The sequence below is a fragment of the Juglans regia genome, chromosome 1, assembly GCF_001411555.2.
Source record: "Juglans regia cultivar Chandler chromosome 1, Walnut 2.0, whole genome shotgun sequence".
Classification (NCBI taxonomy): domain Eukaryota; kingdom Viridiplantae; phylum Streptophyta; class Magnoliopsida; order Fagales; family Juglandaceae; genus Juglans; species Juglans regia.
The window spans coordinates 1,853,641-1,878,651 of NC_049901.1; the positions used below are offsets into that span (position 1 = coordinate 1,853,641).

General features: G+C 35.8%; 5 protein-coding genes across 12 annotated transcripts; 2 read left to right on the plus strand and 3 right to left on the minus strand.

The window, feature by feature from the left end:
- The first annotated feature begins 944 nt into the window (after positions 1 to 944).
- LOC109001417 (protein phosphatase methylesterase 1) lies at positions 945 to 7,861 on the plus strand. 4 transcript variants are annotated; one of them, XM_018978691.2, is made up of 14 exons: positions 945 to 988; positions 1,419 to 1,606; positions 1,707 to 1,791; positions 1,905 to 1,975; positions 3,591 to 3,705; positions 3,875 to 3,954; positions 4,254 to 4,338; positions 4,440 to 4,520; positions 4,883 to 4,977; positions 5,163 to 5,213; positions 5,494 to 5,574; positions 6,597 to 6,669; positions 6,764 to 6,841; positions 7,444 to 7,861. In XM_018978691.2, the coding sequence occupies exons 2-14, from the start codon at positions 1,500 to 1,502 to the stop codon at positions 7,480 to 7,482; spliced, it is 1,041 nt and encodes a 346-aa protein (XP_018834236.1). In that variant the 5' UTR covers positions 945 to 988; positions 1,419 to 1,499; the 3' UTR covers positions 7,483 to 7,861. The 4 variants fall into 4 exon arrangements, 3 of the variants coding, with proteins under 3 accessions (XP_018834236.1, XP_035544776.1, XP_018834237.1); XM_035688883.1 differs by having other exon boundaries at positions 951 to 988; positions 1,309 to 1,606; XM_018978692.2 differs by having other exon boundaries at positions 957 to 988; positions 1,465 to 1,606.
- A 205-nt stretch (positions 7,862 to 8,066) lies between these two features.
- On the minus strand, positions 8,067 to 10,752 carry LOC109001418 (cytochrome c). The gene is made up of 3 exons (XM_018978693.2): positions 10,531 to 10,752; positions 9,300 to 9,433; positions 8,067 to 8,424 (listed from the first exon to the last, which is right to left on the minus strand). The coding sequence occupies exons 1-3, from the start codon at positions 10,640 to 10,642 to the stop codon at positions 8,329 to 8,331; spliced, it is 342 nt and encodes a 113-aa protein (XP_018834238.1). The 5' UTR covers positions 10,643 to 10,752; the 3' UTR covers positions 8,067 to 8,328.
- A 277-nt stretch (positions 10,753 to 11,029) lies between these two features.
- Positions 11,030 to 14,891, plus strand: LOC109001416 (pentatricopeptide repeat-containing protein At2g18940, chloroplastic-like). Of its 2 annotated transcripts, XM_018978689.2 has the most exons (3): positions 11,030 to 12,792; positions 13,156 to 13,211; positions 14,876 to 14,891. In XM_018978689.2, the coding sequence occupies exon 1, from the start codon at positions 11,134 to 11,136 to the stop codon at positions 12,724 to 12,726; it is 1,593 nt and encodes a 530-aa protein (XP_018834234.1). In that variant the 5' UTR covers positions 11,030 to 11,133; the 3' UTR covers positions 12,727 to 12,792; positions 13,156 to 13,211; positions 14,876 to 14,891. The 2 variants fall into 2 exon arrangements, with proteins under 2 accessions (XP_018834234.1, XP_018834233.1); XM_018978688.2 differs by lacking the exon at positions 14,876 to 14,891 and having other exon boundaries at positions 13,128 to 13,211.
- Positions 13,211 to 16,691, minus strand: LOC109001414 (protein WVD2-like 7). 4 transcript variants are annotated; one of them, XM_035688900.1, is made up of 8 exons: positions 16,593 to 16,691; positions 15,504 to 16,127; positions 14,583 to 15,097; positions 14,377 to 14,472; positions 14,178 to 14,268; positions 13,843 to 13,944; positions 13,573 to 13,622; positions 13,211 to 13,331 (listed from the first exon to the last, which is right to left on the minus strand). In XM_035688900.1, exons 1-8 carry the CDS (start codon positions 16,614 to 16,616, stop codon positions 13,307 to 13,309), a joined length of 1,527 nt encoding a protein of 508 aa, XP_035544793.1. In that variant the 5' UTR covers positions 16,617 to 16,691; the 3' UTR covers positions 13,211 to 13,306. The 4 variants fall into 4 exon arrangements, with proteins under 4 accessions (XP_035544793.1, XP_035544791.1, XP_035544795.1 ...); XM_035688898.1 differs by having other exon boundaries at positions 13,211 to 13,622; XM_035688902.1 differs by lacking the exon at positions 13,211 to 13,331 and having other exon boundaries at positions 13,535 to 13,944; positions 14,583 to 14,644; positions 14,738 to 15,097.
- Positions 16,692 to 20,745: 4,054 nt separating this feature from the next.
- Positions 20,746 to 21,436, minus strand: LOC109012359 (ethylene-responsive transcription factor ERF022-like). The gene has a single exon (XM_018993946.2). It carries the CDS (start codon positions 21,334 to 21,336, stop codon positions 20,791 to 20,793), a length of 546 nt encoding a protein of 181 aa, XP_018849491.1. The 5' UTR covers positions 21,337 to 21,436; the 3' UTR covers positions 20,746 to 20,790.
- Between the last annotated feature and the right edge of the window lie 3,575 nt (positions 21,437 to 25,011).

The following is a 25,011-nucleotide window of genomic DNA, read 5'->3' on the forward strand; positions in this document are numbered from 1 at the left end:
CAACTTGGAGCAATAATTAATTGATAATTAGTGTTGTCACTATAATTAAGTACGTGACCGACCAATATCTTTCATCCTCAAAAAGTCTTTTCAATGTAATTTGCATAAAAACATGTCATTCATCTAACAAAATTAGAAAACTATATATTATTTATTTTATAAAAATATCGATTAACATCTTTCAGGGCAATATTATTTGCAATCCTAAATGAATTATCACAGATGTACGTGGCGTGCATTTAATGGAGCTTGTGGTTTATATTTTGGATTCCAATTTTTATTTTTATTTGTTATGACTAATATATACTGCTTAGCATTTAATTATGAGTAATACTACGTATAATTATGGAATACGTAAATATCGTGCAATCGTTTTGAAAAAGAGTGTGGTCTACTATTAAAAAATTAATTTCTTTTCATGTGGATCTCATATTTATTCACTTTTTTCAAAGTAATTGCACTGTACTTGCACACTCACGATTGAAAGTATCATTTCTCTATAATTATTGCACTCCGTCAATTTAAATCAATTTGCTAGATAATTTAATTCTCCAAAAATGCATCAGTCACTGTTTATTTTTACATTCTATATTTATAATTTTTTTCATAAGATGTAGAAATATTTTTCATAAGATATGAGTATTTTTTATAACATATATAGTGTGAAATAGTGAATAGTGACTTAGAAGAATTTTTCTTATTTTAAAAGCAACCCACTTGAGTGATATAAAACTTGTAATTCAACTTTTGATGATTATGGGCTGTGAAGTAGGCCTGTCTCTAGTCCGACTTATGGTTAGACTGACGGAAAATGATCCCATTGAGCAAGAGCTATGGGCTTTATGTTAGTACAAAGTAAGCTACACCAAGCTCAAGCCCAAAAAGAAGCCCAAGCTTAAGCCCACACATATTACGTACATATATGCAATACATTCGCCCACTAAAGAATCATCAGCTCCCTTCAGATCCCACTACAACGTAACGCAAGGTACGAAGTTTCACATCTCCCCCTCTCCGTGTTGTCCTCCGATTTCGTTTACAGTTTCTACGACTTTCGCTCTTATGTTCTGGTACTTTTGCTTTCTTCTGGCTCTTCGGAATATGGTTTTTGTTTTCTTTTGGGATTGTGAAGAAACGGTAATTTTTAAGGGTGGTTGTTGGATGTGATTCGGAATCTAGAAGCTCGAGTTTCTCCTGGCTTTTCAATTTGGTTTATGTGAATGTTAAAGTTATATCACATTGAACTACTTTTTTGAGTTTATTTGATGCTTATCAACGGAGGAATGTTGAGTGAGGGATGCTGATCAGGAGGTTGGCTACCCTAGGAGAAGAAGAGAAGAAACGATTTGGGGGGATTTCCTGTACGAGAGAAAGGAGGGAGAATTTGGAGTTGATTATTTTTTCCTTTTTAATCCCAGTCAGCATTTTTCGTGCGGTGTATTTCACTTAAAGGCTTCTGTGTAGCGGAATTGGAGAAACAGATCAAGAACAGAAAGAAAATGGATTCCGCAAACCTCACTACGCTTCTCGAAGACGAGACCCCAGAGCAGCAAACCCAGCGACCTGCCTCTGCCTTCGCCTCCAAGCCTGATCGCCCTCCTACTCAGTGAGCTCCCCTACCTGCTCTTAGCCTTCAGATCAATCAGATCTTACTCTTTCACCATTTTGTTTTTAATTTGTGGTCTTTTTTCGCATTCTTTTTGTAGGAGTTCGTTACAGAAATACTCACCGTTGGATTGGTCGGGCTATTTTGATCGAGAGGATGACATTAATATCCCGGAAACAGATAATGTTAGTTGTGGATAATTCTGTTCGTCCAGGCGACATTTAATAGAGAACAAATTGGTTTGGTTTTATCGTCTTTCTAACATTTTTTTTTTTTTTTTTGGTGTTAATGATTTTAGGTGTTTCATGTATATATAGCAGGAACAGAAGGGCCGGTTGTTATTTGTCTACATGGAGGTGGTTATTCTGGGTATGTTCTATTTTTTAATAAGTAAAAGTGAATTTATTGATACCAATGAGATAGGCATAGCCCGTGTACACAAGAAATATACAAAACAACACCTAAATACATTCTAAGATCAAGAGATTAAAGAGAAGAAGTCATGTGCATTGTTTCCATTAAGAACAATGGTTGAAAACCAAAGCTTTAAAGTGTGTATAAAAAAAATTCTGAAGTTCCGCCATTGTATCTTCAAAACACCGCTCATTTCTTTTTGACCAAATACACCACATGATGCACAACTGAATCATCTTCCATACTGCTGCTACTTGAGGCCAGCCTTGAATTTCCTTTCAACAGGCCAATAAATCCACCACCCTCAAAGGCATAACCTATGCAACCTCAACTCTTCTAAAAATCTCATTCCACAGCACCTTTGTCACCTCCAAATAATACCAATTCATCACGACGCAGCTCCTCTTCCTCAAGTTGTTCGTGGTTAATATCTTCTCAAGAGTAGCAGTCCATACAAAGAATACCACTTTTGAAGGCACACGAGACCTCCAAATATTCTTATGGGGAAATGATTGGTAGCTTGTGATATCAATATTTTGTAATACGCATTGACTGTACATTTCTTGCTGCCATTCAACCTCCACTTCATCTTGTCCCCTTGTGCCGGGGTGTTTCCCGTGCAGTATATCAATCTAAAAAAATTTGAAACAGTGGATAATTCTCAATCATGAATATCCCGATTGAAGTGGACATTCCACTGGGGAGGGCCATGAGAAGATACCCGCAAACCCGCCACAGTAGTATCCCCGTTAGCTCCAATACGATAGAGAGCTGGAAAAATAGTGTTAAGAGCACGATCTCCACACCAAACATTATGCCAGAACCTAATTTTGGTACCCTCTCCAGCCACAAAACGAGTATGGCTTACAAAACTCGGCCACCCCTTCCTAATAAATTTCTATAAGCCCACACCATACCCCCCCCCCTAAAATCATTTGTCTACAATCAATAATTTCCTTCCACAACGACTTCCCCTCCAGGTGATACCTCCACAACCATTTCCCTAATAAGACTTTATTAAAGGTCCTCAAGTTGCACACTCCCAGTCTCCCATTTGAAATTGAGGAACAAACTTTATTCTAATGAACAAGATGAAATTTTTGTTCCTCCCCCACTACCCCCCATAAGAAGGCCCGAAATAATTTCTCAATTCTGTTCGCCACCCTTGCAGGCAAAGGGAACAATGATAAAAAAATTTCTCAATCCTGGGTATGTTTCTTTGTTTGGTATTCTTCAACAACACTACTATTATTATTGCTCATTTGTAAATACCATTGTGCTTTGGTGAACATGAAGCATGATTTTGATAATAAATTTTTTTTGCATTATACCGATTATAAAATGAATGTTTGAATTTGTGGGTCTTTGTTTACAAGTTAGTGAAGAGTGTGAAGAGTGTGCACACCAACTGTTCGGCACTCACAAACATGTGCACACACTTGTATGTTTGTTTGTTTGTATGTATGTATGTATGTATGTATGTATGTATATATGTATGTATGAGTTCATTTGTTGTAAGCCAAACTTTGGTTATCTGACGAGGTTATACCACGTGGTTTGCTCTGGTCAGGCTTTCATTTGCGTTAGCTGCAAGTAAAATCAAGGAGAAAGCTCGAGTAGTGGCGATGGACTTGAGAGGACATGGAAAGTCTGTGACAGAAAATGACATCGACCTATCTATTGAGGTAAAAAATATAAACAGAAGAAATTGTAGTCCACAAGTCATGTAATTTAGGCTTTAATTTTCAATTCTTGAAGTATAATATTTGTCAGTATAGTTTTTATAAGCTATTCCTGAAATTGTAATTTTAGGTTTTATAAGCTATTCCTGAAATTGTAATTTTTTAAGTGCAGACGATGTGCAATGATGTTTTGGCTGTTTTGAAAGCAATGTATGGAGATTCACCCCCTGCAACTGTGCTTGTTGGCCACAGGTAATGTTTTTTTTTTTTTTTTCCATCTAATTCTCTTGGGTTGTATAATTCTCATGCTGAGTGGGAATCAATTTCAAGCATGAGAAATAATTTTTTGGTGGACTTACCCAAAAAAAGAATAATTCTTATTGGAGAAAAAGGAGGATGCGTTGGGGGTTTAGTGTATGCATGCATTGGAATTTATCTATCTTGGTTTCATTTACAAAACTGCAAAGTCTTATCAATTATTTTTTATTTGGTTAATTTCTACTACGATTGTCTTTACTATTGTAAATTGGACTAATGTTGAACTCATACAGCATGGGTGGTTCAGTCGCTGTGCATGTTGCCGCGAAGAGATTGTTACCTAACTTGGCTGGGCTGGTTGTTGTGGATGTTGTAGAGGTTGCTTTCTATAGTATACCCTTGTCAGCATTGCCTTGTGATTATTTGCTTATCAGTAGTAGTATATTGAAGCCATGGTGACTGTCCTTAAAAAATTTCAGGGAACGGCAATGGCTTCATTAATTCATATGCAGAAAATCTTATCAAGCAGGATGCAACATTTTTCAAGCTTTGAAAAAGCGGTACCACTCGTCTAGTGTTATATATTACTTGATATATCTGTTGAGACCATTGTGGCTTTGGAACTTCTTCATATAAGCGATTTTGTTCTTTTTATGGACTTATCCCTTGCACGATTAGCAATAAGATTTGATTTTGCATAAGCAGTGGATAAAAATGAGAAGATTTTATCTAGAGAGTGAACAAATTAAGTTATGAAGGACTTCTAAAAATTTTCGAGTGGCATTATAAGAAGAAATCTCAAATTCACTTCATGGACCAGTATACTGTCCCTCACAATGTGTGTGTGTGTACTGTTTGTTTGGGATGGCTATTTTCACCAGTGACATTTGGCTGTCTTAAGAATGTGAGTTTTTCTGTGTAGATTGAATGGAGTGTAAAAGGAGGTTCTCTGAGAAACGTGGATTCAGCTCGTGTGTCCATCCCTTCTACATTAAAATATGATGATGCAAAGAAATGGTTAGTGATTCTATAATTTCTTTTATAGGCAACGCAAGCATACATCATTATGACCTGAATATATGTAGAGATTCTAGGTTCCACAATTTTATCCATTTACATGATCAGTAGTTGCCTAGTATTGTTGATTCAGGATGGATTATTGTCCTGCACCTCACACTCACAGTTCTAATATTGTTATGCAGTTATACTTACCGGGCATGTCTAGTAGAGACCGAACAATATTGGAGAGGCTGGTATGAATAAATATTTGTTATTAGGATGAAAGTTCACTAAATTTCCTTGGGATTATGCTTATTTTGTCCACTTGTGGGTATTGTACTTTAAACCTATCTCTTCTATGCACATATGGGGATATTATCTCAGCTTGGATATTGTGGTTGAACTGTTTTACACTGGTTGTGTGTTAATATTTTACTCATTAGACTGACTAGTGAAGTACCATAGCACTTTCGTGCTACATATTGTGACACAATTCATTTTTATTAATTCGATTACTGAAACCAGTTAATACAGGTATGAAGGTCTTTCAGATAAGTATCTTTCATGTCCTGTTCCAAAGCTACTGCTGTTAGCAGGAACAGACAGACTGGACAGGTTCTGTACTTTTAACTTGCTTTATGAATTTACTGAGTTTTAACAAGGCCATCATACATTGTTATGCATAGTTATGACACTTTTTTGCAATCAAAAGAAGGAAAGAACAAAAGGGGGAGGAGGGGTGGGGCATTTTTCTCTTTGATTGTACATGACACCTTCACAAATTTAACTGATGCACGGTACAATGACTAGCATGACGTTGAATATCTTATGTGCTGAGTACACTGCAATTAGCACAAAACACAGGTTTTAATGCTTTCAATAATACCTTAAAACATTATCTAGATGATAACTGTTCACATGGTAAGCCTACCTTTTTTCATATGTAGGGAAACAAAACTATACTGGAAGAAACGGTGGTAATGCTAGAATAGCAATGTGGTTATTAATAATTGCAATATATGTTCAAAGTCAGCAAAATCAGATTTAAACAAGATTCCAAGTTGAATTGGGTTAGCTTGGCGTTGAAATACTCAGCTGTTGCAAGGAATCTACCAAAAAATCGAGTGAAAAAGGTAGAAGTTTAACTTTTTAAAGCTAATCAAGAAAAAAGAAATTAGCGGAAAACTAGGAGAAGTATAGGAAAAAAAGGCTGTCTGATTCAGCCATAAATCTGGCAATTTAAACAAGCATGATTCTCAGATAAAAACTGCACTTGGGTTTTTCCCTCAAGTGATAAAAGGTGAGGTTTGAGTTGGTCTTAGGTTCAACGCTCAACAAGCAAAGAAAGAAAATAAGATAAGAGTTTCACCAAACATAAATTTGGGACTTGTAGCTTTGGTTTTGTACTGTTTGCCCAAAATCATTATACAGGGATAGGGACATAGAGTTCTTGAAAGTAGCTGCTGAATTGCATATAGTCATAAAGGTTACTTGTTTACACTTTTTTAGCCACGCTGCTTTCCTTTATGATTTAAAATGGGAAAATGGGTCATTTTTATTAATACCAGGGAGGCTTGTCTCGACTTGAAATTGGTCAGTTGGTTTTCTGAGAAGTTCTCTGGACTGTTTTGTAACAGAGCTCTCACAATTGGTCAGATGCAAGGCAAGTTTCAAATGGTGGTTGTCAGACACACTGGACATGCTATACAGGTTGCTAAAGTTATTTTCATGCCAGGTCTCTCTTTTTTCTCAACTTCTTTTATGTTTTGCAAAGTTGTAACTTATGTGTTGCAAATTTTTGTAGGAAGATGTACCTGAAGAGTTTTCTAATCTGATCCTGAATTTTATCTCTCGTAACCGAATAGGCCCCCATGGAGTTGAGGTTGGTATATCTTCTGTTACCAAATAAATAGTGTGGTATGCGGGAAAAGGATTTCATTTGATTTATTCAAAATCCAAGAGACCTTCAAGGTTAAATATAATAATAATAGTGATTGATGATGATGAAGGGGGCTTTGTGCAATGTTGCGAGGCATGGCATGCCACTTCAAGGGCTCCAATTCCAAAGCTTGAGGTTCACTGAGACACTGCCTTTAATGTCGAGGGCATGCTTTAGGTCTATTACAATTCTGAGATGATAACTCTTCAATCCCTCTCAAGCAAGGGTTCCAAGTTGGAGAAAGTGTTATAGATACTTAAACTAGGGCTAGTTAGTGGCTTGCCTCAACTAAGACATGCACCATTTACTTTTTGTTAGCAACAAATGCAATCTGATTTCGTGGTTGATTTAGGAAGGTTTTTAATGGTCCCATAGTACACGTAATTCTTTTTTTTTTTCCAGTGCATACTTTTACTGCAACAGCACATGCTTTAAAAATGTGCTAGGTTGTAGCACTGCTCATGAATTCGATCGTCTTTTCCTTTATAATTGGCCCCATCAGTGCTTTTTACGGCTGTATTCATATAACCCAATTTGTGTTACAGATTCCAGGTCTCCGCCGGCCATCCCAATCACAACCATGAATAAGATGGATTATCATAGGATGACAACACCCTCCAAGATGGCAGACTGACGGCATAGCACCGGCATTTTCTTCAATAGTTGCAGCACTTTTCGTTCTTTGGAGTTTTATTTTATTTTATCCATGTTGCCATGGTGTGGTGGATAGTCGGTTTGGGGATGATGATCAAATAACTATGGTCCATGGAGGATAGGACATGAATTTTCTGAGATGTGCCAAATTTTTTGTAAATATTTGCTGCAGATTTACTTTTCCAGAGGCTCTATCTTGATTTGCCTTCATGGCTACAACTAACTATTAAAGAACTATATAACATGTTGTGTATTCTGTGTAAGCTGTATTTTCACGGAATTGTGAGAAGTTAGTGATATTTTCTACGACCAGTCAACGCCACAGCCACAAGATTTCCTCCACAAGTAATAATTTCTATTTTATCAAGCACGTATGCCAACTAGAAATGGGAAACAAGGCTAACGCAAACGGGGGTACGTTCCTATTCCATACAGCACCCCTACGACGTTCTTTCTTTCCAAGATTAGGTTTCACCGTTTTCAGCTGCAACACAAAGGACAACATAGAAACCAATAATGACAACAGATACTGGGACCAAGAAGCTAACTAACTGCAAAATGTTTCTTTCATCCAGGTATTCATAAGAACCTTACTAATGTTGCATTTGCCAATTACGGCAACCTCTTGAGATGCAATGATAAATTACAAAAAATATCATATTGCAGACCTAGTTGGTCTATTTTATTGGTAAAAAATAGCACTTCATCCGCACTGTGTGAAACAAACTCCAACAACTGCAAAATGGAACTGGGAAACTAAGGTTATGGAGAAGTATTTAGGATGCAGTAGATTCCTTCAAATATGAAATAAGGTCTGCACGATCCTGTGGCTTCTTCAGTCCCGGGAATACCATCTTAGTTCCAGGAATGTACTGCACAAAAAAAAAGGGGCCACAAGAATCAGTAATAAAAACCAAGAAACATGCAACCTAAAATATTTCTTACAAACAGATCTATTCACATTCTTGTCTTATCTTGTAAATTGTCCACACTAATTTTAAAACATTAAAAGGAATACAGAACTTTAAACAAATTCTATTCAACTTTATTCTGTGTGTCTGTGCACTTGTCTATTGTTCCGATTAAATTGATAGGGAACAAGTCTTTACTACATATGCTTAAAAGTATCAAGGAAGAGGGTCCTAGCCGTAAATTACTTGTCATTAGTTAACCAGATTTGGTGATCTTTTATCCACACAATTAAGTTAATTTTCCATCATCATCATATTCCATTAAAACTAACCCATTGATCTCTCTAAAAAAAAAGAAAAAGAAAAAACAACCCATTGGATCTGTGTTCTAAAAACCATGTAAGAGAAATAATTTCTTTTTGTTAAGTGCTAACATAGACCATTCTACATGGAAAAATTTAACACTCACCCCAACCCACATTTTTGGTCATGTTTGAAAAGTGCAACTTTTTAGGACATTATTTGATGCATTGTCTTTCCAATAAAAAGGTACGAGTTTCAAATAAAAAAACATTAAGAGCAGTATTAGACTTTCAAGTAATGAAATAGAGAGTTTCGGAAAGTTATTGAAACCTCCTTTGTGGACCTTTCACAGAGAGCGACAATTTAAGAAGAGTCTCGTGATATAATAGAGAGACACACTAATATGGAGCTGAGGGAATAATTAAGGAAGCCACATCACATAAACAGCAAAACATCACAATAACATCAAATGCTTACTAGATCACTGCATACTAGTCCATAATGGGAGTAACTTATATTTCATCATTTCATACCTTCTTAGGGTTCAGCAAGTAATCATATAACGTCTTTTCTTCCCATGTCACAGCCATGTTCTTGTTAGCAGTAGAGTATGAGTACCCAGCAGTTGTACCAGACTGTCGTCCAAACAGGCCATTCAGATTGGGTCCTGAAAATTCCAGAAGGTTTATGTGGAAGACACCAAAAATATTAAAAGAAAAAAAAATAGAAAGGAGTAAAAAGAAACTGATTTTGAAAGATTGAGAGCCCAAAAAAAAATCCCAATTTGATAAAATGAAGAGTCCATCTGCAAACAATCATAAGACAATGACCGATCAAAAAATAAAAAATCAACAAATAACAATGGCCAGTTAAAAATGAAAAGCCACTATATTACTTTATACTTGAAATCTTTATACACCATTGTAATGGGTTTTCCGAGCATCCCTATTTCAAATCTGGATCAGTCCAGAATCAGAGAAAAATTTCTAGCATCTTCTTCAATTAGAAAACGCTAATATGAAATAATATAGAAAAGGACACCAAGCTTACGCCACATAACAGTAAAGACCCACACACACACACACACACACACACATATATATATATATATATTGAACACAAAAGCAGAGAAGAACTGCGATAGCAAGTTTAGAATCAAAATTGCAAAAGTAGCCCTCTGTAGAGTTAAACATCAAGTCAGTAAAGCACAACTGGATGCTAATTATCTCTCATATCTTCAAAAAAAAAAACAAGGAAAACATGACATGGTACAGATTTCTAATAGTATGATCTTTTTATGAGATCATAAATGAATAAAATAGAAAAGAAAAATTTATATTTAGAATGTAATAAGCCTAATTCAGCAATTCAACTTATTCCAAGAATTTTTTTTTTTTTTTTTTTTTTTTTTTAATTTTGTGAAGTTCAAAGCTAAAACTTCAATTTTTTTTTTTTTTAAAGTTCTCAAATATATTGATTGACCTTAAAAATCAGTCAGATCTGAGCACAATCTTTCACCTAAATCTTGAAAACTACAGATACTATTAAAATAAACCTAAAATAAATCAGGTCCGAGCACGGGACAAATACCGCCTTAAAAAATGGGAAAATGTATGTAATAAAAGCTAACAGGAAATAATCGAGTCTCAATTCATCAGATCCAAGCAAGTCACAATCAAATCGAGAAAAATTATATACATAACAACCGAATCACCAAAAAAATGAAATAAAAACGCTCGTGGCGCACAGAGATGAAAGATTTACCTTGCTTGTGACCGGCACCTTTATCCACGGTGTGGCACTGAGCGCACTTGGTTCTGAAGATCTTCTCTCCTACCTTTGGATCGCCTGGCGGAGCTTGATCGAACGACGCCATTTCTCTACCGTTTATGCCTTTTCCTTTTCTTTTTCCTTCCAAAGAGGCCGAGAAAGTTGAATAGAGAATTTAGAGCGAAAGAGAGGAGTTTGGTTCAAAGCGTGCGTTTATATTGAAGTTCCTAGGTTAAAAGGAAGCTACGTACACGGAAACCAAAGAATATTCGAGAGCAGCTTGAAGTTGAACGCTTGGCCTGCCACAGGCCACTCCTTTGGGGCAGATGAGTGATAGACGGACGAGATTTATTTGAGTTTTTGTTTTTTACTCGACACCCTTAACTTGCACTGTTCATATTAGAGGGGTCCGGACCCGTGAGAGTCCCGTAATTGTAGCGCGTAACTTTATGTAATCAATTGCTGATGTCAAGATCCAAAGCTAGTGGAAAAAAGACAAAACACACGCGCGTTGCACAGTCCCGCATAGTTCGTTTACTTCACTTCCCTGTTCTCGCAAAGCCTCTCTCTCTCTCTCTCATGTGACCTCGATCAACCATGGAAGTCTCAATCCTATTCAACAAGTTCAGGTACTTCTTGAACTCTCACTCCCACTCCCTATGCTCACTCTTGTCTCATTCCCCATACCCGTTTCTTTCTCCTAAAATCTTCGTCTCTCCTAAACCCTCACCAATTTTTTGTTTCAGTTCCGATCATTTTAACACAAAATCCACTTCTAGTTATCCATATCCATTTATTTCTTCGACTAGGTCATCCTCTTTTTCTGCTATAACACACCCATTTCCTCAATCTTCACGGGCTTTAGATTTCTATGGATACAGCATTACCAGACATAGGTTCCAAATTTCGAATCTAGGTTTGCTTAGAAATTATTGTAATAGGTGCTTTCGTTCGTTTTCGGTTTCATCTGAGTTAGAAACAATGAATTCGAGTGAAAATGTAAAATTTGGAAAAATGGGTATTAATGGGATTAGGCCGAATGCGATTCGAAAGGAAGTTTTGGAAATGATTGCCGTGATTATGAGGGATGAGAATGATTTGGAGTTCAAGTTGGATTCAATGAATGTGAGTTTATCTATTTCTTTAGTTACCGAGATTTTTCGGGTTTTGAATTGGGAAAGAGTGTCCGCCTTGCGTTTCTTTGCTTGGATTAGAAGTTCGCGGCCCGATCTTCATTGTAATTCGGTTGTTTGTAGTTTGGTTATTGATAATTGCGGGTGGTTAGATGATTACAAGGCCATGCTTTGCATTCTGAATGATTATAAGCTGAAACGAATTTGTCTGACCAAAATGGCATATGGATTCTTACCCGTTTTCGTTTCAAACAAGGATTCCATTATGCGTTCTGTAAGAAGAGTTGTAGAGGTGCTGAATGAAGTTGGCGGGTCATGTCGAACCTCCGGGGTTCACTCGTTGATTGAAATGCTCAGCAGTTTGGGTTCCTTTGAAATGGCTAAGTTTGTGATGGAAATTACTGAGAGGAAAACAGGTTATTACAACATTTTGATTAAGGAGAAGTGTCGGAGATGTGATTTCAAAGGAGCCAAGGAAATACTTGATGAGATGAGGCAAATGGGTTGTGATCCAATTGTCAACACTTACAATTACCTACTTAGTAGTTTATGTAGGAGTGACAAAACAGATGAAGCTTGCCAACTACTTGAAGAAATGCAAGAAAGGAATTGTCTTCCAAATCCATTAACCTTTGAGATTTTCATTTATCACTCATGTAGAATTGGGAAGATCGATCTTGCACCCGAGTTTCTTGATAGGATGATTTCAAATGGTCTTGAACCTCGTCTTACCACACACGCTGCCTTCATTAAAGGTTACTTCAATTCATTGAGATATGAGGAAGCACACAGGTATGCGGTTGACTCAAGTGTTAAGCATAGGTGCTCTAGCAATTCACTTTACAGTTTGCTTGCGAGCCTTCATCGGAAGAAAGGAAACGTTGTTGTTGCCCAGAATATCATACTCGAAATGATTACAAAGGGTCTTAGACCAAACTTTGCAGTGTATATGAGAGTTTTGAAGCACCTACAGAAGTCGGGCAGGAATGACTTGGCCAGAGACTTAAAGAGCAGGTTTTCTAGTTTGAGTTTGCCGTCAAGTACAGAAACTCAATGATTTTGTTCAGTGATTCTAGTAATTGAATGAACAAGCTGTGAAGCTCAAGAGGCTTTTTCATGCAAGGTTCATTATTTTTTCCTTCAACTCGGTTCTGTTGCGTTTGGGTTCCATTTAGGCAGGCTTATACCATTACACTCACGAGCATAATTGAGTTGTAGGATTTTCATTCAACAGCTAGAATGTAAAGGAAAAAAAAAATAAAATAGAAATGAACCAAATGCCCCACGTTGAGTTGCAATTTGCAGAATCTTTTCTCAGAAGAGCTCTGAAGCTATGGCAGCCCTTGGAATAGGCATCCATACAAGCATGAATTATTGTTATTATTGTTATTATTATTATTATTAATCCCACAGCTACTTTTTGACACATTTTGATCCCTAAGGATTGCATTTTTGTAGACGCTGCTAAAAAAGATCTCTATCTCAGATGCTGGAGTTCTCTTCAGGCTCTCATTCCGATTTATCGCAATTTCCAAATCCGAGGTTAGTTCCTTTTCGCAACCTTTTCCATGAATTCCTAAATTCCGTGCAAATACATTCGGTTGCATAGGCCATCACAGATTGCCCAAGTTTCACTTTTATCGCCAACTTGGCATCTTGGGTCTGCATTACAAACATTCAAAAGTCAGGACTCAGAATCACAGTGCATGCGCTCACTCATCTGTGCTGACAATAACCAGAACATGACATGCCATAAAATCTTGTGCATACGGGGGCATGTTTCTCCGGAGTAAAATATCAGTCACCAAATACTCTTAAGATGCTCAAGTCTTAACCTTAAACAGTATATAGTTCCAGTTAAGAAATTAGAAGGGGAATTGTAATTGGAAAGGGAACAATATACCTTGGTTCTCTTCGAGTATGTCTCAGCTCTACAGGCCTCGATAATCCTACCTGAAATTATTGATTACATTGTTTTTGTGATGCTGGATTTATTCATGAGGAGAAAGGCAAAAACAAAAGAAAATTGCAGAATTTTGACACAACATGGACAAGTGATTATGCAATTCAGCATTTAATCATGCTCATTGAGAAATAAAATCGTGGTCCTAATACTCTGCAGTAATTTCCTTAGGCTAAGCAGACAAAATAGAAATTGGGAGAGATATATGACCTTAGGAACCAGTTTTGGATTCGGAGCATTGTTAGTACTGGACAAATTAGTTGAGGCAGATTTGAATACTTTTCCAAGCCCAGTATTCCTTTTGTCTTCTCCCTGCACAAACACAAAATAAATGCATAATCTAGGTACTCGATATCTATAACGAACAGAAAGGCCATTAATTATCAAAAAGCAAAACCAAACATGGTTGGTTTCACAGAATATTCACGGTTTAGGCATTTATCTTAGACATAATAAAGACTCGAGTTTATTAGAGATAATATGATAGTTACCGTGAACCTTTCAAATAAAAAAACACAAATGAACGCCCATGGCTAGGGGATTACCTTTTTCTGCGGTCCTTGGACATAAGTCTTGTGCCCAAATTCAACTCCACAATCTTGATTCAAGTTGCTCTGAATGGGATGGTTTGTAAACCTTTCATATTTTCAAACTATTAGTATATCCACACAAGTAACAAAATCAGAAAAATAAAAACTGATGGAGATATCTGAGGAAAACAAGTGTGCCGGATGTAATAGTTACATGACGTTTGATCTCTGGTTCTTAGATGCTCCACGCTTGGGTCTCATTTGGCTGACACTAGGCTCTAAAGTCTTTCTACCATCTCCATCACATCTCCTGAACATAATCCAGACTTCCAAGTTGACATTCACAATTTGTGAATAAGTTATGGGAGAGAGAGAGAGAGAGAGAGAGAGAGAGAAGTGTTCTTATTGGTGAAGTCGGACCTCCTGCCGTGTAGAGCCCGCTTTGTCAAGTGGTCAGTAATAGCACTCTCCTCTGTAATGCCCTGCATATATATAGGTGCCCATGACCAACAAGGCAAACCATCAGTGGAAGAGCGAGTTGAGAATCCAATATGAATATAACTAAGATAGTGTACCTTAGTGGATCGTGCGTGCAGTGGCAACTTTGTTGGTAACTTCTCTAACAATACTTTGGAAGTTGAATTTGCCTTCACCTGACCAGCATTACAAACAGGAGATTTCACTGACATCTCCCTTGCTAATGAATTGTGCAGAGCAGTGGCAATGGAGCGTACTTCAGCCCTTTGTTTATGGGAAGAAACATAGTTGTTGACTTTTGCAGGCTGAGGTGTACCCTTAGCTGAAACAAGACCATCATCTCTCTTGCTGGTAATATCGTGATGAAGGGATGGCTTCAGCTTCTCAGATGGTTTAACAGCTCCTTTTGTAATTTTGCAGTCCAAATGCATTTCATTTTCTCTAGAAGAATCTGTTGCCTGGAAGAAATAACAACTAAAAACTGAGTGACAGAAAAACACCCATCTAATGCATATTGATAATGCAAACTTTAGTGATCTAACCACAAATGCAACAAAGACAATCATCACTGTGAGTCTAAAAATATTAGGAAGGTTTCATTTTTTTGGCAGAAGTTCTCATGACTGAGCTTGTTCAACTCCAATCTTAAAGTAGTTTTATCTGTATAGTTTTCATGTGTTCTTGCTCTCGAATCTCCTATAAACTCCAAAGCAATTGATGAGGAAGAGACCTTCAATTTGAGGATCAGCAATTGCGACAAACATCTTGCAACTTTGCAATACATACAAGAAGTTCATAGACTCTACTTTGTCTTGGGTTAGAGAAAATGACAACTATAAATCAGAAACCAATATCTACCATAACCTTTTGAATGGTTGCTTGTTTATTTTGCTTGTTGGCATCATGCTTGGCTGTGTCGTGAACAGGAAAGTCATGCTTGGCAGTTCCAGAGCTCTTATTGACTGATGAAGAGTAAGCCCCTTTTACAGAATCCTCGGGTTCAATGGTGGATAAGGATTTACTAGTTCCACCTGTCATGTTAGCTTTGTCACTGTCTTCAACATGGCAACTTAATTCTTCTTGGTTAATTTCTTTCAATCCCTCCACAATGCCGCCCTCTGATGAGTTCAGGTTAGCAGCGGTTTCGTTCCCTAATTTCTGCATTTTAGTTACATTGGTGCGCATCTTTTCCCCTTTCATTAAGTCAGCATCAACAGCATTTTCCTCTTGTGTCGTGCTGCTCGTTGAGTCGGGATGGGTGGTCTGTTGCTGTTTCACTTGTAATGCCGCCATAGCTCTAACTCTTCCGTAATATTCCTCAAAGTATGCCTTCTTTTGAGCAACAAATCCAGGGGCCTTGAACTTCTCGAGCTCCTCCTGACATCTGTTGTGGGAGAAAACCGACCTCTTTTCCCATGCAAGTGACTCCACAGCGAATCTCCCAAAAGATATCGACCCATGGTCCAGAATGTCAGAGATAGATACAGTCTGCTCGTCAGTGGAAATACAGACCAAATACCAACATCAGACACCAATAATGTCAAACACAGAACCCAGAAAAGCACAAGAAAAACCTATTTCGCGCATTCATTTATAAGCTTATTTTGGACCATACCAAAATTGCAACAATAACTTAAAGCTCGTTGGAGTCCTACATACAAACGACTACTGAACTTGATCTAAACCACGAGGATTAAAAAGCTTCAGTCAATTTTTCTTTCCCCTTTCCTCAATTATATGGGAAACCAAGAAGTCCCTGGGCGATTGACTCCCTCCCATCAGAACATAAGTTCAAGTTGTAGAGTTTTCGTGCTTTAACTGTTTTACCACATATTCAGGAGATATTTCAAGCAAAAAACAAGCGATTGACTAGACTTTGATAGTATTAGAAAAGAAAGATGGGACATGATTAACATGAAAAAAGCAAGTGAGAAGAGGAGCTTTGGAGTGTACCCGAGCGTCGGAATCAGTCGCCATTTTCCGGTTACTCTATAGACTCAGACGGGCGTTTGATCCCAGAAGCTTCCCGGGTCCAAATTACATCCAGTCCAACTGAAAGCTTTGCAACAGTTACTACTTGAAAATCATACGACTCACCCTTTTTAAGGAGGTGTTTGTATGGGTGATTTCCCTCTCCCGTTTTTCTTATTTTCTCTCGGTCACCCACTATTCTTTTTGGTAATAATTAACAGTAATAGTATACATAATGTACTATTCATTCTTATATTTTATATTTATAATTTTTTTATAAGGTATAGGAGTATTTTTTTTAAGGTATAAGGTTTTTTTTATAAAATATGAAGTATGGGATAAGTAAATAATAAAGAATTTTTCAATAATTAATATGACTCTTCGCTTGTAACTGTGATTCCGTGAGAAGAAAAAAAGTGGAGGTAGAGAAAATGGCGCAACCAAACAAGCCCTACGGTTACCGACGTGGCTTCACCGTGCGATGCGACACGACCACATTTCTGTGCATCTGGGTCCTACAGCCGCCACGTTGCCCCACTTGCTTTTTTTTTTTTGGGGTTAAGGGTTGTATTTGGACGAGAATCATAGTTAATTATTATATCATTTTGTTGTCTAATGGTGGGTAAGAGGCCCACGTGGAGAAAGTATGTTAACAAGATGGACCTCCATTAAGGGCCACGTGGTCCGGGCATGGAGACATCAAAAGTTAGTACTAGAATAGCAATATCATTATCAGCCAATCTATGTAAATCTTAGTTTTCTTTTATTCTTATTCACGGCTTTTATGTATTTTGAGAAATTTTATTTCCAGTCTTCACTTGGAGACTGCATATACAGGCCTTTTATTAAATGAAAAAAAATATCATTTTAAGAGAAATATTTTTATAATTTTAAAAAAAAATTAAAGATAAAATTATTTAAACTTACATTACAATCTCTAAATGGGGACTGTATCTAATATTGCTCATGTATTTTATACCCTCGATCTCAGATATATTTTCTTGGGGGACCCATTTTCTACAGAATTAAATATACACCTAATTCTAAGGCTTAGAAATCGGGTTGGGCTCTTGGCTTGGCCCAATCTCTTTGGACCAGTAGAGATTTTGTTTCCACTAAAAATGAAAAAGTAGACATTCTTATTTTTTTTGAAAAATAATTTATGCACAATATTTTATATAATTATATTTTAAATGAGAGGTATTTTTATAAAATATCTTATAAAAATAATATCATTTTATAAAAAGATCAATATTTTATAATATTATTGTGCAATATGTTGTACAATGTATTATGTGTATATCATTACTCAGTTGTAAATAGTGATTGATAAGAATAATTTTTTTTTCCAATCTCATCACTGCAAGTACTAGGAGACAATAGTTGGATGAGAATGTACAAGTATATTTATAGAGTATTCAATAGATAGGTTTCTTTGGTTAAAACAGATCCCTAATATTCTCAAAATAAATAATATATAAAGTGAGTCTTATGTCATTTATTAAAGTTAGTATAATTTGATATTGCTTATACATGTGTGTCAATCTCTATGTGTTTATCTCTCTCTCATTTGAGGCTGTCAAGTTCGAACAAAAATTTGAAAAATATAAATCCTATCAAAAGATCATGATAATGTTCATACAAGAATATAAGGGATCTTAATTTACCATTCTTAGTAATTTGATTCTTAATGGTGCGTTTGCATGTCATGATAAGTCTTTAAAATTCATATATATATTTTATATATTTAGATCATATATTAAAATTTGAATTTTGAACTTGTACTAAACTCAAACTTGGTTTAGAGTACTATTTCAAATTGCGATCATGGCAAAAAATTCAGATGTAAAATTTAATTTCTTTTTATCCAATTAATATTGAGACTAATTAAGAGTATGCATTTATAAGAGGTTAATTAATATATATATACCTATAAATATATATATATATATATATATATAGGCTTGGTCCTAATTAGTAATTAGTTTAGTTAATTAACTCATCCATCTTTCTTACCCAAGTTTAGTTAATTTTCTTCGATCGAGATCCATAATTAATTATAAGAAGAGGTTGGTAATTCGTTAGGCTTTAATTAATATTTGTGGTTGACAGCTGATCTTATAATAAATTATTATTGGCTCTTGAATGTATTGTCGATTAATACACAAATTGGTGGAAATTAAAGATGTCCAGGCTTGGGCTAATTATAGGAAGATGCATGCAGATTAGGTGATACGAGACCAATTAATGACTTCCAATTTCACCTAATTAAAAGGCACACCCTGTAGGCCCGATATTCGATCGGGGCGGCCAACTAATAAGCACTCCAAACGATCATCAACATATTATATAATTAAATGTGGATTAAATATAGAATAATCCAGGATTATTCTCCTCTGCCGCCTAGCTAGCTAGCTCTTAGTGTAATTTCATTTTTTTAAAGTATTTTTTAAATATTTTTAAGTATTTTTTTAAAAAAATATATATACAAATTCACTAATAATATATTTTTTTAAAAATACACTAACGGTCAAACCCAAGCAAACTGGCAAACTAGCATTTTTCATTAATTATATAATAAGTTGGATTGCTCAGAAAAATTAAATAAATTAATAAATAAAAGACGGTCAATTATTTGGATTAAAAAAATATTAGTATTTGGTGACGATCGATCGAGATAATTAATTATATATATATTGGTCAGTTAATTTCCTTGTTAAAAGTCTGATCATGACTTCATTTCCTAATGTTTCAATCAGGGAATAATATAAATTCGCAGTACGTAGTACGTAGCTAGTAATTCACCTTTTGAGCTGCTAGGCATTCATTGGCAATATTGCTTTATTTGCGTTTTAGGAAGCTGCCTTGAAACTACATGATGCATGACCAATTAATCTTCTTAATAATTAAATAGAAAATATACAACAATTTTCCTGTATATGCCGGCCGTCTAATCAGTTAGGCTTTTTTTTTTTTCTTTTTCCTAATACCAATATATTTTATCAATTCAATTAAGAGCTTTTTCATGAGTCATCATCTTTGTACGTACACGGCTGGTACCATTTCGATCGTGCGTAGATAAATAAATAAGTTGACTTTGATCAGATCCTATATATTTTCAGAAAAATGCAACTTATTATATATATATATATATATATATATATATATACTGTTGTACCCAAAATTTTTAAGGAGGGTATTTTATTTATATCTTTATTAAGAGATTTGTCTAGTTTTTTATCACGGCTTAAAAAAAAATGTTTGCTAATTATGATCCTGATCTGTTAATTAATATATATATATAGATCATTATAATTGACAATTAGCTAGCAAATAAGCCAAAATGCTGCAAAATAACAGGAATGCGAGATATTGGCCGCCGTCTGTCGTTAGAACTTACGTTGTAGATCGGTTCGAGAATAAAATTGAGGAGAAGAGTGCAATAAGCTTCATTTCAATGAACAAGCCGCATACATCTCTCTCTCTCTCTCTCTCTCTCTCTCTCTCTCTCTCTCTCTCTCTATATAAGCTAAGCAAATGATTACGTACGTACGTACGTACATGCAGACTTCTGTAGAGCAGTACTAGTTGCCACGAATACCACAGGAGTACTACGTTGCACTGAACTAAGGACAAGAGGAAAAGCTAGTGTCCCCAGATAAACATGGAGTACTACTAGTATATACTTACCACATGAGCGACAAAAAAACATTCCCTAATTTAATGCCTAAGAAGAGACTCCAAATTCTTAAAACAAGCTGATCACTTTGATGAAAAACAGACACTTAATTCATAAATACAGTCTCTCTCTCTCTCTCTCTCTCTCAGAGCTACAAAGAGTAGTCTCCGTACAATTCCATTTGAAAAGTGAAAACTCAACACAAAGATCGAGCGAGCTCAAACTCAAACCATTCTCCAGTATTATAAATACTCATGCATCAGTAAATAAATTACATGGCAGTAACCTGAAATCTTCGAAATATATATAAGTACCGGCCAGCTAATTACTGAATCGAAAACAATTAGTCGGTCTAAATGATTACAGGGCGGCCGTCTAATATTTGTTACCTAGTTATCTTTTCATTTTTCGTGGATATATATTAATTTAATTCTATATATCTTTGCAAATCACAGATGAGATAATTTGTTTGTCTCTATATTCACTGTGTACATGATAGGGCTAGGAATCCCAAAGAGACTCGTATTGTATCTCTTCCCACTCACTCAACTCAACAATATCATTATCATACAATACCATCTTATTCTCCTCCAACAAAAGAGCTCCCGCCAACTCCGTCCACATCTTCGGTGAATCCAAAGGCGACTCGTTTATGGCCTGAATTTGGCTCGCCGAGAGCCCCACCCTAGCCGGCACCGCATTACCCCCCGAGCTTCCCACTTCCACCGGCACCTTTGCCTGCCTTCGAATACGCAAGGCCGCCTCTTGAGCCGCAGATTGCACGTCCTCGGGACAAGAGCTCGCCGGCCGAGGAAAACTATCGACTAATTCAGGAAAGTTGAGGGGAGTCCCACGTCCTCTGAGGTGCAATGCTGCCACATCATAGGCCGCGGCCGCCATTTCTGGTGCCTCGTAGCTTCCTAACCATATTCGGGTTTTCTTCCCCGGCTCACGGATTTCAGACACCCATTTGCCCCACTTTCGTTTTCGAACACCTCTGTACGACGTCGGAGCAACCATTTCGTTTTGGCTGCTTGGCTCTTCCATTTTTGTCAGCTGTTCTTTAGCTAAATCTCGGAGTGTTGAATATTTCCAGTGAGAGTCTGAAGGACTAGATCAGAGTACTTTTTAATATAAAGAGATGAAGATCAGTGTTGAACAAATGATGAAAACCAGTATATATATAGGGATATTGGAGGAGGTAATATCGTGATTATTGTAGGAAGGTGTGAACGAAGTGACACGTGTTGCTAATATTTTGGTGATGGATGGGGAAGTGAGCTTCCAAGTAGATACGTAAGTGGGAAGCTGCTGTCAATTAATGGGCACTTGTGCACGTTTCCATTTGTTGTTGTTCTTGTATCATACGTGGAACGAAATCAATCAAAGCATGCATGTCTTTTTTTTTGCGGTTATTTATGTAGTTTGATGTCCACTGATGAGATGGTTTTCCTATTTCATGACGCGGTTTATTGGTGACCGTGAGTCTCTTGGTCCCACTGATCTGCAGTTTCCGCCATCTCCGATTTTTAAAATATGTAGCCGGTAGCCATGCACCGTACTTAATTGAGGCGGAGTTTTTTTTTTTTTTTTTATTTGATCTATTTGCATGTTTTCTGCGCGACATTAACAGTATTATGATAAATAAATGATTTGTATAAATTTTAAATAAATAAATTTTATATAAGTTTTTGTAAAAAAGTAAATTTTATCTTAAAAAAATATAAAAAAATTATTTTTTATTAATGAGATTTATTATTTTATAAAAAATTTATATAAAATTTATCTATTTAAAAATTATATCTATTTGAAAATTATCGATCGATCCACTTGGAAAATATGGTCCTAATTCGTTGAAAAGTCTTCAAGTATCGGAAGAGAGTAATGATTATAGAGCCATATTTCAAACCAAGTTTAGTAAGAGCTCTTAACAAAGTTTAATTACCTTAGCGTTGTCGTAAAAACGTGCATTACCATGGAAAAAAAGGTAAAGTTTGGCAAGTTTTTCTACCGAAAAAACAGAAGCAGCAATATTATATATAATATAATTTTAAGAATAATTTAGAACTCTGAAGTACTCTGAACTCGGCAAAATGGACAAGAGCATATATGCAAGTTGATACTCGCGACCCATATGCATGATGCACCAATATATATATTTCTAGCTAATTAATCGCCGCCCTATATATTTTATTATTTTTATATATAAAAAAATAACTGTATGTAAACCAAAGAATCAAGTAGTACTATTATTACACGTGGTTTAATCGAGTACGTACTCTGAGGTACGAGAATGTCACTGAATTAATTTGGTATCATCGACTGTTCGAGCATGTATAACCAACACATGAACAGATGAACTGCATTAACATGTTGCCTTAACAAAAAACACATGACGTGGATCACTTCTAATGAAGACTTACTCTCGAGGAATTTGGACGGGTAGATCATTTTAGTGCATTTAGCATCCTCAAGGGCCAAGGCCGAATCAGTACTAGTACTATCGATATTGATTTTGCAAGCTAGCTAGGCTCCAATGGGACAAATCATGATCAAGATTCCTCATACAATGACTTCAATATATATCTTCGGGCGCCTCATCAACCTGTGCTCAATGTACTCATGATAGCCATCACTACATTTTCTACCTCGTCTCTGAGGATTCCATCAACGTTCACTTTCTTTGTATCCAATTAAGAACATTGACATACTCAACCATTCAATATTTTGACCATTTCCAACTACTACTTATAATAACCCTCTTGTAAGATCTTCTCTGCCTCCTATATACATTTTCATGTATACACTATAACAAGTTTTATTTTAAGGGATGAAATTTTTTTGGGACCAAAATTTTTTTGTCTCTAAAAATGATTTTTAGAGACGAAATTCAAATTTCATCTAAAAAACAGACCAAGTTGTAAAAACCGTTTGAATCATAATTTATCGTTCGAATGATAATGTTTAGGAACGAAATCAATCATCCTTAAAATTGATCGTCTCTTTGAACGGTTTATTATATTTGTTCGAATAGTGTCAATTCCGTTCAAGTGGTACCAAACTCGTTTGAATGGTAACAAATATGTTCAAACAATGACAAGTGTTCGAACAATTACAAATACGTTTGAACCATCTTAAATCCATTCGAAATGTATATATCCGTTCCAACACAAATTTCAATAAAATATTATCTAAAAAGTAGAACGCGCCATATTTTCATATGCCTGCCCAAATTCCATCCATACCCCCAAACTCTAAAATAATTTTTTCTCTTCTCCACTAGCGTGCCCCCTCACCCCCTAGGGGTGCTACCCGCACCATACGGTGCGGGGTAGCCCCCACCCCTGCCCCCAGCCCCATCCTGGGGGCGGGATGGATTAGGAATCCGTCCCACCTCATGTCTACTTAAAAAATAGACTACATTCTACTATGTTTAAAAACTATTCATAGGTCCAAAAATGATTAAAAATACATTTTTAGACCCAAATTATAAATTTAACTTTTGTAAATATGACTATAATTTAAAAACTATGTGAACAAGTCTAACACATTGTAATATATATTTATATATACACAATTTATAAAATATAAATATAATATATATATATAAACATGTAAGCGGGGGGTGGGGCGGGGTTGGGCGAATTAAAATAAATAAAAGGCGTGGTCACATAAATAATTATAATATTGAGAATTTGAGATTTTACTTGTTCCTCCATCCTACTCTTATGTTTAGCGAATCTTAATGGGTAGCCATCTTTGGAGAGATAAACACCATGAGTGGGGTCCATTATTAAAAAATTAATTTCTTTTCATGTGGGTCCTATATTTATTCATTTTTTTTTAAAACGACTGTACGGTGCTTACATACTCACGACTGCAAGTATTATTTCTCCTTAAACAATCATGCATACAGGCTTCCATGGCATGATTATGTTGAGTTTCATTTTAATGATTTAATCTTATATTCTTATTGTCCACCTTCACTGTGTGTGGGTGTTTTATGTAATTTTTGTGCTATGTAATAGACCATAGCTGATTTTTCATTTGGTTTTAGGGATGCCAAATATGCCCTTGCTTTATGCCATGGCTTTAATTTATTGATGTTTTGAAGAAAAAACATGCATCTGGAACCTACAAAGAGATGGTAAGGATAATTCTCTTCCTTTTTAAAACTCGATGATGATGTATATACATATATACAAAGTTGTTCACGTAATTATTTTACTAATTACCTCATGTTTATGCAAATTTTTAGGAATTGTTCTTGACTACAAGAGAAGATGAAAAGTTCAAGACTTGAATATATATCCTCGAGTTGAATAGATCTGGGAAGAACCAAAGTACTAAATTAAGTATCGAGCTTGGCCCCTTTCATTATTTTTTATTTTTCGCATGTGTCAAGTCTATCAAGTCTATGTAATGGGTTGTGTTATGCTTGAAGTAATTATTCATTTTATTTGTAAAACTCATGTTTGTTGTTCTTGACTTGTCACTTAAGATTTTTTATGTACACACTATCAATTGATTTGTTATGGTTAAGAATTTGATGGGATTTTGTAAGGAAGATTTTTCTTTTTGCAGCTTTTATATTAATTTTCTTGATTTTTTATGACCATTAGGTACCAAGTGAAGGCAACAAAGGATGATATATATTTTTTAATTTTAAATAAATGTATTTGCTGCGAGATCATAACACCGCAAATACTACTTCTCCAAATC

What these genes read in the sequence shown, in the direction of transcription:
- LOC109001417 (XM_018978691.2), top strand. Translation starts at nt 1,500, where the DNA reads ATGGATTCCGCAAACCTCACTACGCTTCTCGAAGACGAGACCCCAGAG. An exon ending in ACTGTGCTTGTTGGCCACAG is followed by an intron (nt 3,955 to 4,253) that starts GTAATGTTTTTT and finishes GAACTCATACAG; the next exon opens with CATGGGTGGTTCAGTCGCTG. An exon ending in TTGTTGTGGATGTTGTAGAG is followed by an intron (nt 4,339 to 4,439) that starts GTTGCTTTCTAT and finishes AAAAAATTTCAG; the next exon opens with GGAACGGCAATGGCTTCATT.
- LOC109001418 (XM_018978693.2), bottom strand. Translation starts at nt 10,642, where the DNA reads ATGGCGTCGTTCGATCAAGCTCCGCCAGGCGATCCAAAGGTAGGAGAG. An exon ending in AGGTGCCGGTCACAAGCAAG is followed by an intron (nt 9,434 to 10,530) that starts GTAAATCTTTCA and finishes TGGAATTTTCAG; the next exon opens with GACCCAATCTGAATGGCCTG. An exon ending in ACTTGCTGAACCCTAAGAAG is followed by an intron (nt 8,425 to 9,299) that starts GTATGAAATGAT and finishes TTTTTTGTGCAG; the next exon opens with TACATTCCTGGAACTAAGAT.
- LOC109001416 (XM_018978689.2), top strand. Translation starts at nt 11,134, where the DNA reads ATGGAAGTCTCAATCCTATTCAACAAGTTCAGGTACTTCTTGAACTCT.
- LOC109001414 (XM_035688896.1), bottom strand. Translation starts at nt 16,616, where the DNA reads ATGGCGACTGATTCCGACGCTCGG. An exon ending in CGACTGATTCCGACGCTCGG is followed by an intron (nt 16,128 to 16,592) that starts GTACACTCCAAA and finishes ACTGACGAGCAG; the next exon opens with ACTGTATCTATCTCTGACAT. An exon ending in AACAAGCAACCATTCAAAAG is followed by an intron (nt 15,098 to 15,503) that starts GTTATGGTAGAT and finishes TATTTCTTCCAG; the next exon opens with GCAACAGATTCTTCTAGAGA.
- LOC109012359 (XM_018993946.2), bottom strand. Translation starts at nt 21,336, where the DNA reads ATGGAAGAGCCAAGCAGCCAAAACGAAATGGTTGCTCCGACGTCGTAC.